We start from the raw sequence: 15161 nt of genomic DNA on the forward strand, positions 1-15161 counted from the left end.
AAATGAATAATTGCTCGAATTCAGAATATTTACCCCCCTCATGTAAAGGTAAGATATGTACAATTGTACAACCACCCTGGCACTTGTCAGGGGCCCGGGCAGATGAAAGCAGCGGACCCCCCCTGATAGGGAACTTTAAAGGTAAAATCCTCATAGATCAAGTGGACCTGGAGAAAGCACAAACTGAAGATAGTTCGATTCAAATGGTAAAATCGTGGTTTAACTGGAAAACAGGTAAAGTAGAGGAAAGCAAGATTGACACCTCAACATTCAACGAAGTTCACGATGAATTACTGCAACTGTAAGGTAAGAAAACAGCTCAGGTTAACAGATGTGAATACAACAAGCTCTACAAGGTTAGTTTATCTCCTGGAAAATGAATTTGATTCAAATCCCTTGATGAGAATAATCATCCCACCCTTGCACAGGTATCAAGCTCTACTTGCTGTACATGTACGCGAACACTGGGGTGTACAACATACTACACAACAGGTAAAACAACATTTCTTCTGGCCGGGATGGAGAGCAGATGTTGCTCTGTTCGTAACAGAGTGCCCAGGATGTCTACACAGAGAAGAGGTAAACCTTAAGCAAGTAAATCTGTTCGACGGAAGAACTCTCAACGTTAATGAAGTGGTTTGCGTCGATCTGGTAGGTCCAATTACAATTTCCAGTAACAAAAATAAGTTTATTCTAACAGTTATGGATCAATTTTCTAGATTTGTTGCAGCAGTGCCTTTACCAGACAAGTCTGCATGGTCAGTTGTTACAGCAATTATGACCAACTGGATAAGCCTGTATGGAGCACCTGCAACAATTAGGATGGATCAAGGCAAAGAGTTTGACAACACACTATTTAAATCCCTCCTTAAAAAGTTTGATGTGAATATTAAAATTGGGTTCAGCCACAATCATCAATCTAATCCAGTAGAACGATTTCACAGGACATTGTGGGCACTTTTGAAAGCAAAAAAAGCAAACAGGGAAAATGACTGGGAAAAATCCCTCCCAACTTTAATTTTGGCATACAATTCAACACAACATTTTTCCACTAATTCATCCCCGGCCAGAGTTTTCCTTGGAAGAGAATTAAACATTCCCCATTTATCATTGCTACCCAAGTTTGTTCAAAATAAAAACCCCTCCCCCCACTCAATGGAAGAAGAATTAGATTACATCCTTGATCTAATGAGAGCTTCAGATAATGTAAGAATACGAAGGCAGTTTCGGTCTTATGAGAAACCACTAGATGATATACAAGTAGGAGACCGAGTTTACTGCGCAGCACTCCCACCACAAGAAAACACGCGAAAGCTCCAGCTGCCCTGGAGTGGGCCAGTGCTGATTCAGAAAATAATCAACGATGCAATGCTGGAACTTAGAGAATATGATGTAAGAAACCCGAGAACATACATAGCACACAGATCAAAGGTTCGATTAGCGAAGAAACTCGGGCAGAAGGACCTCGACCCACTCTTCAAACTACTGAGGATAGAAGCTGAAGCACTGGCAGACCTGGCAGAGGAATTGTCCCAGTTTGAGCTTCCAGCGAAACGACTCGATGCAGAACTAGTTGATGAATTTCACTGAACTCCAGAACCAACTAAAAATGTAATGAAACCTACGGTAGTCGGTGAGGGCAGGGAAATTCCTATGGAAATAAACACCCCCACCCCATATTGACCAGACAGCAGAATCCAAGGATGATGAAGAAGATGCAAGGCCATTAGATGGCAGCACTACCACTGATACAACCAGGAGAAAGTCCAGCAGGATATCAATCCCGCCGGAGAGATACAGCGCAGAGTTTAAACTGCCTGAGAAACCGAAGTCCAAGAGAGGAACAAAGTCGTCTATTACTCCGTCCCTGAAGTCGCTGAAAACAGCACTCGAAGAGAGTTGGGCCCAGAGGCCAGATACTACAGCACCGTTGAGAAGAAGAAGCAGATCAAGAGAGAGTTCTGATTCCACAAGGACAAGAGCTGCATCCTTGGAAAGGATGCAGACAGGGAGTATTAAAAGTAGTGGTAGCATAAGAAGTAGTGTAAGGACAAAATATAAAGTTGCAAATCAGAGTAGTTATGTACAAGGAGCAGAAGAAAGTAGTTGGAGTGACACAGAAGATGAAGGAGATAGTGGTAGCAATAAAGTTAAGGAAGGAATTAATATCATTTCAGGTCAAAAATCTAGTATTGCAAAAGTGAAAAATTCTGTAACACTTCATCCTGGGCAAGGGACATGGGTTTACCTAGTTGAAGAACCAGGGCAAGTCAATGGGAATGATTTTATTTTTCCAATCTTGTTTAACACTATTGTTGAGAAAAATCTGTTTGCTTCTAAATTTTCCCCCAGGGCAGGAGTGTTACGTTCACCTGCAATCTATTTAATTAACCATAATAATGATATCTTTGTTCAGGTGAAGAAAGGAGAGAGCATAGGGAAGCTGGTCAGCCTGATGGTGAGATGCGAGAGCAAGCAGTCCGCCACAGTGGGAGCAGGAGAAAAGGAGCTAACCAGCTGCTGTTTGTAGGGATCTTTGCTGTACTGGGAGCGCAAGGGATGGCCAAGGATGAGTACAAAGTAGAGGCCTATGATTGCTCCCAGCCAGCGAACATTAAGATGTATGACCAAGCTGCCCATTGTAAATTTGATCCCGCAGTAGAAGGAGTACCCGAGAAGGTTTCAATACTCCAACACGTGAATAGCCAGACGGTGGGGGGTTACAAGTGTCAAGTAACCTCCCATCGCATGATGTATTACTGCGGAATGTTCTCGTATAGCAAGCCTATACTGAGTGCAGAACAGGAGCAAACATTAGTGATTACGGCCCAGTCATGTGCTGAAATGGCGCATACTCGCCAATTTGTGACTCCCCAGGGACGTAAAACAGAGACATTAGTAGTCCCGGGAAGAACATATATTATGGAATTCTCTTCCGGGTTTCAAACTGCCTCAAACTCTGAAATAAAGTGCCAAGGTTCAGACGTTTTGATTGATGGATTGATCCAGCGTGGCATCGTCACGCATATGGAGTATCGGATAACCATAGAAACGGAGATGTTTGCTATAGAAGGAACGAAGATAAGAGCGATGTCATCTTCAGAATTACTGGCTTGCAATCCAAGAGGACTGGCAATGGGTTGCGTAGGAGCATTACATACTTATGCATGGAGCAAACCGGTGGATAGCTGTACCTATAAGAAGATTAGAGAAGTGCAAGGTTTGTTAACTCCAGACTACTTTGCATCCTCAGAAAATGAACTCTTTTATGAATTGAAAGGAGGACATGCTCTACCGATCCCGTTAGGAGGATATAGAGCATTCTCAACGAACGTGAAAGATATAGTGCTCGTTCGCTCATCAGAAGTATCAGAAGAAAACAGGATCGAGAAAATCCAAGCACAGGACGTGAGCTACGCAGCAGAAATCAGGTCGCTCTCATTATTCCTAAGATTCAAACTTGAAGTGATAGAAGGACGAAAAGAAGCTCTCGGCAAGTCGGTGGTTTGTGCTCTGAACGTGAAGGAACCAGGTGAAGCTGCACCACACCGACTAGGGGATGACACGTTCCTATTCCGCAGAGCAGATGTGATTTATGAATATGCGTGTAAAAAAGTGATCGTAGAATTGATAGAATCCGATTCCTGTTACCACGGAGCACCAATTAAACAAGTCGGNAAATAAGGTTATAAAGGATGCACATCAGAATTGACAACGAAGAAAATCTTAAAACTTAAATCTTTCTACAAATATTTACCTCTATATTAAGAAAATAAACCTCTAAAGAAAATATACATATTAATATAGAGGAATACCAAGAAAAACTTTTTGAGAGGATCAGTGTACACTTTGAATGATGCTATGTAAGAGGATCAGTGTACACTTTGAATGATTCTATGTAAGAGGATCGAAATACACTTTGAATGATTCTATGTAAGAGGATCAGTGTACACTTTGAATGACGCTATGCAAGAGGATCAATGTACACTTTGAATGATGCTATGTAAGAAGATCAGTGTACATTTTGAATGATTCTATGTAAGAGGATCAGTGTACACTTTGAATGATTCTATGTAAGAGGATCAGCGTACACTTTGAATAATTCTATGTGAGAGGATCAGTGTACATTTTGAATGATTCTATGCAAGAGGATCGATATACACTTTGAATGATTTTATGTGAGAGGATCAGAATACACTTTGAATGATTCTGTGCGAGAGGATCGATATACACTTTGAATGATTCTATGTGAGAGGATCAGTGTACACTTTGAATGATTCTATGTGAGAGGATCAATGTACACTTTGAATGATTCTATGTAAGAGGATCAGTGTACACTTTGAATGATTCTATGTGAGAGGATCAGTGTACACTTTGAATAATTCTTTGTAAGAGGATCAGTGTACACTTTTTATGATTTTATAATTAAGGATCATTTATTCTTCAAATAAGATAAATATGATTGATTACGAGAGGATCGGTAAGTACTGGAGTACTTGATCCGTTTACACAATAAACAATACACATAACTGATTCCATGTAAGAATACTCTAAAGGATTAGATTTCAATTAAATGATTCTACCTGAAGAAAATCGTTATACAACTTTACGATTCGTAATTTTCTTTTTCTTAATTAGAGTGTAAAACTGATCCACCATGCAAGGATGGCAATGCCCGATTTACAATGGTACTCTTGAAGCCATAATATGATCAAAAATGTGGAAGATACAATTGTTTTTCCGACTCGAAAAGTGTTTATTTCTGTGAGTTTCTTCATTGCTTCGTATAAACAAGAAATTTGCAAGTCATTTTCGCAGAGAAACCGCAAATGAAAATAAAGGGTTTAAAGAAACAAAAACATTGATTATGAAAATCAATGTAAGACGACATGCATAAACTTTTCTTATTGCAAAAACAATTAAAAATAAATGTTGAAAAACTCATATTTATTAATGAATATTTTTCAAAAAACTATTGTTTTTTAAGAAAACGATTGCATCGTTGCAGTTTTGTTTTTTTTAAATACAGGGTTTATCAAGAAAAATGTAGTATATATATACTATATATCATATAGATACAGGGTTTATCTAGAAACATGTAGTATATATAAATTATATATCATATTTGAAGCTTGTTTTTTGGTTCTGTATTCATTGATTACTAAATTATTACGGCACAGAAAAATCCCAGTTTTAGCTTAGAAGAAACCCTGAATGCTAGAAAACGGACTAAATAAAATCGTCTCTGAAGTCTCATCCTTTGTGGGTAACCCTGTATATTATATATGATTAGGTGGAAGTATCCTGATAAAATTTGTTACTATTTCCGTTGATTATCAGTTTATAACTTAATCTTCTCCCCTCATGCTTACTTCATCCACACAAAAATATAATTATAAACATTAAAATGAATGATTAGATGATTAGATCTAAGATAACGATTAAATGAATGTAAATCGGTTCCATTTCTTGTTGCTAAAACTAAATGTTGAAGACCGGTGTGTTTATGATATTATAGGCTTCAATCAATCTTTCTCTATCACTCATAGTTCATTCAGCATTCACTCACTCACTCAATAATTTATAATTATGTTAAAATGATTGAGATGACTCGAAAGTTATAGATTGATCACGAAAATGGCCCTGATTTATTCTATTTTCTTCTATTTTACAACATATTGATCACCATTTTTCTGACCACGGTCTTAGATCCAGTTCATGAGTCCACGTGGATTTTGGTTGGTTGTAAATCCACCAAAAAGCTTCGGCCACGTCATCAGGCTCTAGCAGCCCAGCTGAGGACGCCATCTTGGAAAACCGCAATTTAAACTCTTCACTTTGGTTTGAGAAGAATTCCTCAGTGTTTGGATTGTTAACTACTCCATCAATAATCACGTGAGCAACATGTATTCCCTGAAAAAAATGTCCCTTTCACAGCAGTAAACCTTTGGATGAATGAAATATCTTCATTTTCTGAATACTTATATTTGGGAGTTCAACACGTTTTAATATAGCAAACCGACGATATCTTCTTTATTGTAACGCAGATAAAGATGTTAAAACGTGGTGAACCGAACAAGCCTCTCTGGAAATGAAAGGTCAAAATTGCAGACCATTCAAAAAAATGTGTTTAAAAAAATTAAAAAAATGGATTTTACAAGATGTTTCTTAAAATTATTAAAAAATGGTTTTCTGTCTATGATGCAACCAGAGCTGAAAACTTTAGAATGAGATATCACTCGATTACTTAATCTGAGAATCCAATGGACACACTATTGATTTTCTTCTTAAACCGTTCTTTCTTGAATATAGAAGAAAAGAATCAAAAACCGGTTTTTTAAGATAAGAAAGTCCCTCCCGTTTCTGTATATTAATCTTAAATGGCGCGCAAAATTTCAAATTTATCGGCTTCATATACGCGACTCTGATTGGTTGAATTTTTATACACTTTTCAGGATACAAGTACAAGATTAGATTAGTCTCGATATTATGAAAAAGAGAGGATCAGCATTAATCTCGATATCCACCATTCTAAAGTTTTCAACTCTGATTTCTTAATTAGCAAAACTCTGGCGGTGGGGGCCCATTTTTCTTTATTCCACATATATCATAATCGATTTTTACAAATCCAAAATCAACAGAATTTTGCCCTCAGATCATTAAGAAACAAAAATGTGTTACGTCGTTATTTGCATAAAAAATTGGTTTTACAAAAAAAATGGCGACCAAAAATGGAGAAAACATGTCTTACTTTTGGTCCAAGTTCCCTGGCCATTGATTGTGCCAGAGCTCTTTTGGCCATCTTTGCCGAGCTAAACATTAAATAATTAAAATTATAATCCTCCATAAAAATATTCCAATGCCCGATTCACAACAGTACCCTTAAAAGCTTTGTCTGATCAAGTTTGATATATGTATCAAATATTTAGAAAACTGATTTCAATTGTGGTTTCTCTACAAAACTGACATGCGTATTTCTATTTAGGGTACCGTTGTAAGTAGGACATTGATATCTTACTTAAAATTACGCTTACAGTCACTTTAAACAATTATATTAAGAGAGTGTTCGTGAAAATGAAGCAGGGTTTGCAACTAACGAAACGTTTTGCGAAAAAATGCAAAAAACTTTCGTTCGTATTTCGCTAACTTTTTCGCGAAATTTCGCATTTTTCCGCGAAAATGAATGAAGCGAAAAATGGGAAAACTAAGCGAAATTTTGCGAATAATAATTTCGCGAAAAATATTTAAATAAAATAAAATATGTAAACAACCCCTATCTCCCCCTCCCTCTTAGTTAGGAACTAATGGAATAAACAGTGAGACCCAATAAAACTATAGAACAAGATGACGACATTTCAGCAATATTGTGTGAATTTTATGTTATTAAAAAGCAGACAGTTTTACCACTGCTTGAAAATGAACATATTAAGTTAAATAGGTCTGTGTACACTGCACAATTCCTGTGTTTCATGTTTATTGGACTGTTTTAAATCCGAACTTGAGCCTCACATTCGTCTCCCTGTTCCACAAGTTTAAGTAGATACTGTAGATACTGATGGACATCCTGTTGAGGTCCTTTTTTAACGTTCTATGTTATTTTACTTTTAAGTGGCTCAAAAATGTTATGATAGAAATGTTTGCTATTCTTACATCATGCTTAATTATTACTTTGGACAAAGATATTTAACAAAACAGTTGTTCAAAAGGAGTGGTGAAAACCAAATAGATTCTAGTAGAATAGATGGTAACGTAGAATTTGTACACTCTCAGTACAGCTGTATTCTGTCGTCACAAGTGTCAACTTAGTTTTTGTGTCCGACAAAATTATTAATAATAGAGATAATTTTAGATAAAAGTTTTTTTTACAGTAAAATAAGTTCAAATTCATTGGTTCTTTGTTTTCTGTTTTTACACTTTTTTATTTAATCTTTGAAAAAAACTAATGTAAGAAAATTTCCTTTCCGTGTTATATTGGACACTTGTGAAAACGTGTTCATAAATCATTTTGGTTTATGTCTTTGGTCAGAGAAATTGCTTAATGCAATACAAGCAAAATCTGTGTATGAAACATCTCAGATCATTTTAGAGCACCTTTAAAGCATCACAACCTTAAATGTGTAAATGCGGAGCTCAAAACGATCCCCTTACTGTAGATAAAGTTGGAACCTGAACGCCGAGAATCCTGCTCCTCCTCTGGTACTAGCTGTAGCACCAGTAAATATTATACAACCAGCTCCTACAATTCTTTTATTCATATAAAGGGACTGTAGACGTAATTTCAAGTGGACCTCTTTTTATTAAGTGGGATTTCCGTCCAATGCGCAATGGTCCTCAGCTCTGATCAAGAATAAATGAGATATCATGAATTATTTGATGATTTTTAAGTGTATTTTCTCTATTATTTTTTTAATTCTGAAACATTTGAGGAAATTATCAAATTATCTTCAAGCTTGAAAAACGACAATATCCTCTACATTATAGATCAGATAACGGTTGATAGGAAACTGTTGGGAATCAGACATTTTCAGCTTTTCAAAATATTGTCGATAAATACGTTTAAAATTATAATTCACGAGACAAAAATATTAAATAATATTTTTATTATAAATCAATAGAATCATGGTTTTATTTAAAAATTCATTTTATTTTGTAAAAAAAAATTCCTTTAGTCTCCATCTTATTGGCCAGCTCTCTAATCAAAAAGTAGCAAATAGTTGATAAAATGTAGACTTACAGAGTGTCCCGAAATAGTTGATAAAATGTAGACTTACAGGGTGTCCCGAAAAACAATTTAATTTAGTTTTAAGTTTGCCATTTATGATTTTGTTTTTTTATTTATAACATACAGAGTTACCCACAAAGAATGAAACTGTAAAGACGACTTAAGACTCTTGAAATATGACGACTACTGCTTCTACCTTGCATATATTCTTTTACTGGCTTATATGGTGATTTGACATAGAAAGCGACAAGATTAAAGCAGCAGGGAACTGCATGAATATAATGAAACAGACAGTATTTTTCCCGTGAAATTGTCTCTGAAGTCTCATCCTTTGTGGGTAACCCTGTATGACACAATGAGAACCAGAAAACTCAGGTTATGATGAAATAGTCTGATGACATGCTACAGTGTACTGACCCATTTTACTTAATAAGTAATTTAATAGTTACTAAAGTGACAACGTTTAAACTCTGGAAGACGACTTTTAGACTCAAGTTATGAATTTTAATAGACCAATGAACATGAGACACGGTAATTGCACAGTGTGCACGGACTCATTTCACTTAATAAGTGATTTAAAAGTTACTTAAGTGACAACGATAAAACTCTGGAAAAGGAAGACGACTTTTAGAAAACTCAAGTAATGAATTTTAATGACCAATGTACATGAGAGACGGTAATTGTGTATTGTGCACTGACCCATTTTACCTAATAAGTAATATAAAAGTTAATTTACAGTAAAATCCATGGGAACGGAAGACGACTTTTAGACTCAAGTTTGTAAAACTAACACATAACAATATCAATTACGCCTAAGTATTGCTTTAATGTCGTCTTCCTTATCCTAAGATTTTTGGTGCTCACTGTATATTTAGAAAATAAAATCTCATTTAACGATAATAAGAAAAAATGAAAAAAGAAAAAGGATAAAATATTTAAAATTTTAAACAAATAAACGAAAATTTTGCTACAATCCTTCCAAACAGAAAAGCAGAAAGTGCTGCCATCTCCCAAATTTTTGTGAATTTCCTAAAAATAATCTTTACTGAGGCCGAATTTAAAGAATTTGAGCCGCGGCTCAAATATGGTTGGTTTCACTTATAATTGTATTAAAATTTTCAAGATTTAAGCCGGCGCTCAATTTAAACCTGTTTTTGGTGGTTTTGAGACGCAGCTCAAATTCATTAAATTCGGACACTGTTTATATTTATATATCCGGGTGGCACTTAAGTAGAGTGCTATAAATGTCGCCAGTTTTGTACATTTTCACGTGGTTTTGTTTATAATGAAGACATTTCGAAAAATTCTTTGTACAGTGTGCAGTTGAAAGTACAGTCAACGACGATTTAAGAATAAAAGACATTAATGTGTACACTTAAACGTTTCTTTTTTTAAAGTCATGTTTTAAAAGTTTCGGTCCTTGAAAACCCTGTATACACAAATACAATCTAAAGTGCTGATTTGTTGGCTTTACAGCAGGTTCAATTATTGTACCTTGTCGTTGTACTGCATATAGGTACATGTCCAATATTTGCACCAATGTTGTGTACACCAATATCAATTCCTCCATATCTAAGTAAAACAATAATGTTACTGATGACAATAATAATAATAATAAGATCAAGATCAAGATCAAGATCAAGATCAAGATCAAGATCAAGATCAAGATCAAGATCAAGATCAAGATCAAGATCAAGATCAAGATCAAGAACAAGATCAAGATCAAGATCAAGATCAAGATAAACATCAACATCAACATCAACATCAACATCAACATCAACATCAACATCAACATCAACATCAACATCAACATCAACATCAACATCAACTACCTCTCCTCTACTTCATGTACAAGATGTTTAACAGAATCCTCTGATCTGAAATCACAAGAGAATCCTTCACATTGTCCTCCATTTGACTAAAAATTGGAATCCATAAATTTTCATTAAAACCATTCCCCCCACCCCCCTTCCCTTTTGAAAGTCTTTATTTTCACCAGAAGTTAGGCACTGCAGAAAATAAAGAAAGTCTTGGGTAAAAAGTATTAAGTATGAAAAAACTTTTCAATTTTTCATTCCCCCCCAGATCTTCAAATTCTTAAAATTATACAACCCTGAAAACAAGAAACTGGGAATTTATCTTCAGTCTGTTTTGATCTTATGAAGTGAACCCTTCATGCAACGTTTAAATTGTCATGTATGATGGCAGGAGAATAAATGATTTATGTCAAAAACATGTAAATTAGTAATTGTGGAAATAAATACCCCTATTCAATAATCATAGCTGGGGGAGCATGTAGTGCTTGTATACAGAATCTAACGCCAACTGAAAGTTGGGTTAGCCTGAGACCCAAACATGATGCTTGGAATTGCTTGTCTTGGGGTGAACCACAGATAAAAAGAGATTGCGCATAAGACGACATTTTTCATCTTGAAAGATATAAATGTACAGAGATGTTTTAAAGATATTCCTATTATATAGATTAACTAGGAAGGTTGTGAACATTGGCTGTTCTTATGTCATTGAGTACTTGTGGTGTACATGAGTTCTGTAGAGAGAAATTTAAGTTAGTTTAGTCCTTCTCATGTCCTTCTTCAGTTCTCGTCAATAAAATTCACTCCTGAGTACAATTTGACCCCTAGAAGTATGAGTTCGCGGGCTGTACAATTCTTGGTGATTTTGTGTACATAAGCTATCTATGTTTATTTATTTATCTATGGGTTGAACGTACTGAAATAAGGGGAATCTAACATGAAGTGGGGTATGGAGGAGTAAGTTCTGCACAAGATCCCTACTAGGCAGTCGATGAACTCAATATCCGTCGTAGAGGCAGACGCTTCAATATGTGTTCTGAATAACCATAAGTTTTACTAATTAGTATCGTTGTACTTGTAAATAAATGCCTTTTCTGCAATATGCAGACTCATTCGTCACAATTGAGGGTTAATATCAATCAAGTTTATAGTATTTTGGGACACCCTGTACTTTAATAATCATGTAAATTAGGACACATTCTCCCTGAATTATCATGTATGTTGGAACACCATGTTCCTGAATTGTCATGTATATTGGGACACCCTGTATACCTGTATTGCTTGAACGAGGGGGGCCAACTTTCCTCCATTTCTTCTGGCGACACAAACCTTGGCAAAATGAAAAGGTTACAAAACAAGGTTGCCAACCATCTGAAGTAAAACAGAATTGCCAACCATCTGGAGTAAAACAGGGTTGCCAGTCATCTGAAGTAAAACAGCATTGCCAACCATCTGAAGTAAACCAGCATTGCCAACCATCTGAAGTAAAACAGGGTTGCCAACCATCTGAAGTAAAACAGGGTTGCTAACCATCTGAAGTAAAACAGTATTGCCAACCATCTGAAGTAAAACAGGGTTGCCAACCATCTGGAGTAAAACAGTATTGCCAACTATCTGTAGCAAAACAGGGTTGCCAACCATCTGGAGTAAATCAGTATTGCCAACTATCTGTAGCAAAACAGGGTTGCCAACCATCTGAAGTAAAACAGTATTGCCTACCATCTGAAGTAAAACAGGGTTACCAAACCATCTGAAGTAAAACAGTATTGCCAACCATCTGAAGTAAAACAGGGTTGCCAACCATCTGAAGTAAAACAGGGTTGCCAACCATCTGGAGTAAAACAGGGTTGCCAACCATCTGGAGTAAAACAGGGTTGTCAACTGCTTGGAATAAAAAGACACCAAGTTAAGACAGCATTTATATGAATACAATTAAGACAACTGTTCTTTTTAAGTTTTGATTTCTAACAAGCTTTTCATCAAATTACAAGCAAACAAGTCAACGAAGAGAAGCTATTAATTTGCAGCTTCTCTTAGTTTCCATGTTTATGTGTATCCATAAATCGGACATCGTCTTCATTGTATTGATATATATGACGAATCTAAACATAAGAAGAAAACACCAAAACCACTCTCCACTAAACGCTACTATATCTTTGGTCAATATACTGCAAATTACTGCAGAATGCACCAAAAGCTAGGTTAAGGGTGAAATCCTTCGGGTTTAAAAAAAACAGGTTGCAACCTTTAAAAAAAACTACCCAGGGTTGGCAACTCTGTTACAAAATCTTTTGAAGGAACTATAGTTTCAAGTGACCTAACCAAATTCCCAGATATGAATGTCTGATTCACAACAGTACCCATTAAACGATCTGACTAAAAATAAAGAAGATATCATTGTTTTACATCTGCAAAAAACTGTTAAAGAGAAGCCGATATTGAAAATAATTAATTCTAAATAGAACATATCCTAGGCTTAATCCAACTTTTAGAGGGTTATGTTAAAAAACGTCTACTGACTCTTTAGATAAATGGTGACGTTACAAATGGGGAAATCATTTTTGAATATCACATTTATCCTCTTTTAGGAGACAAAGAATTTATAGTCGACAGAAAGGCAATAGTCCTGATTCACAACGGTAACCTTTTTGATAATTCCTTTATGTTTCCCAGCAGTAGAAATGCGCAAGCCACTTTTCTAGAGAAACCACATTAAAAACCTAATCCATTTTAATAGTTATATCTAATTCATACTTATTCAGATGAAGCTTTTAAGAGTATCGTTTTGAATCGGGTATTGCCATCTGTGTATTTGGGGGTCACATGAAATTACACTTACAGTCCCTTTAACATGAAGTTAAAACATACAATGAAATGATTACAACTATGTTGGAAAATTACCTGAAAGCCTTTTGAAGCAAAAAGTTTTGCTACGGCCCCTCCAATCCCTCAAAAGAACATGTTTTTGTTTATTGAGATTCATAATCTCTGAAATATGACTTTCAGAATCAAGTTATGACTTTAATGACAATTAATTGGTCAATTTAACTTCAACGTAAGTTACAAAATTGTTACTAGGGTTAGGTATTTTTTTAAAAATCATTTTGACCCCCCCCCCCCTCCACTGCCGCCTTAAGCATCATAGGAAAGTTTATTTTGGCTATATTTAGGAAAAAAAGTGATTTTTTAGGAGGAAAAACTATTTTTACATTCAAAGTATCAAATTTGGGGAGATAAGGTAAACAACAAGATAATGTCTAATTTTCATGTTTGAAAATATATACCATTAGAAATAATGAGACTCTGTTGTAAGACTATAATTATGTTGTTGTTACATTTTTCTTACTAAGTATATAATTTGGGGCAGGGATAAACATCCCCTTAATAAGCTCTATATTTGTGCTTAAATTATGTATGTTTTTCTCCCAGTACCTGGCCCAGCACCAGCTATCAGTGCAACCCCCATTCTTTATCTTAAAATCAAATCTGAAAATTAAATAAATGTTTTCGAATTTAATAAATTGAACTACTCAACTTATTTTAAGCGAAAGATAATGAGACAATTATTCTAAAGTTTTAAAAAAATCAATTTCAATTAAAAGATTTTTATCGATGTCTCGAGCAGAGTAACTTTCTTATTTCTGTAGTTTTGGAATTGGAATAATTTTTTGTTTTGTTTACATTTGTTACGAAGTGTACTTGTGCCGCGTTCCTGCTGCTTAATTATCAAGAATAGTAAAAGTCGTCTTCATTATTTTCATACTCACAGGGGTGTCGTATCACTAGAACTAACGGGTACTCGCACATCCGACCTAGAGGAAACTAACCTGAGTGTTTTCTGACATATACAGACCTAAGGGTTTTCTGACCCTAAATTTCATTATATCCTTACTACTTATTCCGATCAAGGCATTTTTATTATGTAGAAACAAACAAGGGGGGGGGGAGGGGGGTTGTGAAGAAAGGTCCAACCCGTGATTTGGCCTGACCTTCCAAGTCTCAGGTTCAGGCCAGGGTAACAAAGTTAGCTGTTTAACCATAAATGTCTTTTGAGGTCAATTTGAATTGAAATTAACCTCACTTTCAATTGTATAGACCTACTTTTGTTGATAATTTCATTTCATAGTTTAGAAAGGATACAAATCTCAATACAACATTTAAATTCTACCTTGTTCTTTACTTGTTCGTTCCTTCCTTTTCCTTGCAATGTTTATTCCTTCCTTGTCCTTTCTTTGTCTGTTCTATCCTTGTACATTCTTTCCTTGTTCTTCCCTTGTCCATTCTTTCTTTTTCTGTTCTTTCCTTGTCTGTTCTTTCATTGTCTGTTCCTTCCTTGTCCGTTCTTTCCTTGTTCTTCCCTTGTCCATTCTTTTTTTTCTGTTCTTTCCTTGTACTTTCCTTGTCTGTTCCTTCCTTGTAATTTCCTTCCTTGCACTTTCCTTTCTTGTACTTTCCTTGTCTGTTCCTTCCATGTACTTTCCTTGTCTGTGCCTTCTTGGTACTTTCCTTCCTTGCACTTTCCTTCCTTGTACTTTCCTTGTCTGTTCCTTCCTTGTACTTTCCTTCCTTGCACTTTCCTTCCTTGTACTTTCCTTGTCTGTTCCTTCCTTGTACTTTCCTTCCCT

At 35.7% G+C, this 15161-nt stretch overlaps 1 protein-coding gene across 1 annotated transcript; it reads right to left on the minus strand.

Moving 5' to 3' along the window:
• Nucleotides 1-5629: 5629 nt before the first annotated feature.
• LOC111712176 (zerumbone synthase) lies at nucleotides 5630-14024 on the minus strand. Its single transcript, XM_023486722.1, has 10 exons — nucleotides 13969-14024; nucleotides 13438-13484; nucleotides 11809-11865; nucleotides 10555-10640; nucleotides 10217-10294; nucleotides 9698-9751; nucleotides 8664-8692; nucleotides 8167-8236; nucleotides 6752-6812; nucleotides 5630-5913 (listed from the first exon to the last, which is right to left on the minus strand). The coding sequence occupies exons 1-10, from the start codon at nucleotides 14000-14002 to the stop codon at nucleotides 5683-5685; spliced, it is 747 nt and encodes a 248-aa protein (XP_023342490.1). The 5' UTR covers nucleotides 14003-14024; the 3' UTR covers nucleotides 5630-5682.
• Nucleotides 14025-15161: the final 1137 nt, after the last annotated feature.

This window comes from Eurytemora carolleeae, unplaced genomic scaffold (genome assembly GCF_000591075.1).
Source record: "Eurytemora carolleeae unplaced genomic scaffold, Eaff_2.0 scaffold1028, whole genome shotgun sequence".
In the NCBI taxonomy this organism is placed as follows: domain Eukaryota; kingdom Metazoa; phylum Arthropoda; class Copepoda; order Calanoida; family Temoridae; genus Eurytemora; species Eurytemora carolleeae.

Coding starts and splice junctions, on each gene's coding strand:
- LOC111712176 (XM_023486722.1), bottom strand. CDS start 14,002: ATGGGGGTTGCACTGATAGCTGGTGCTGGGCCAG. Junction 8,693..9,697: donor TCTGCTTTTCTGTTTGGAAG/GATTGTAGCAAA, acceptor CTTTTTGATTAG/AGAGCTGGCCAATAAGATGG. Junction 8,237..8,663: donor CAATAAGATGGAGACTAAAG/GAATTTTTTTTT, acceptor AAAGAATTGTAG/GAGCTGGTTGTATAATATTT.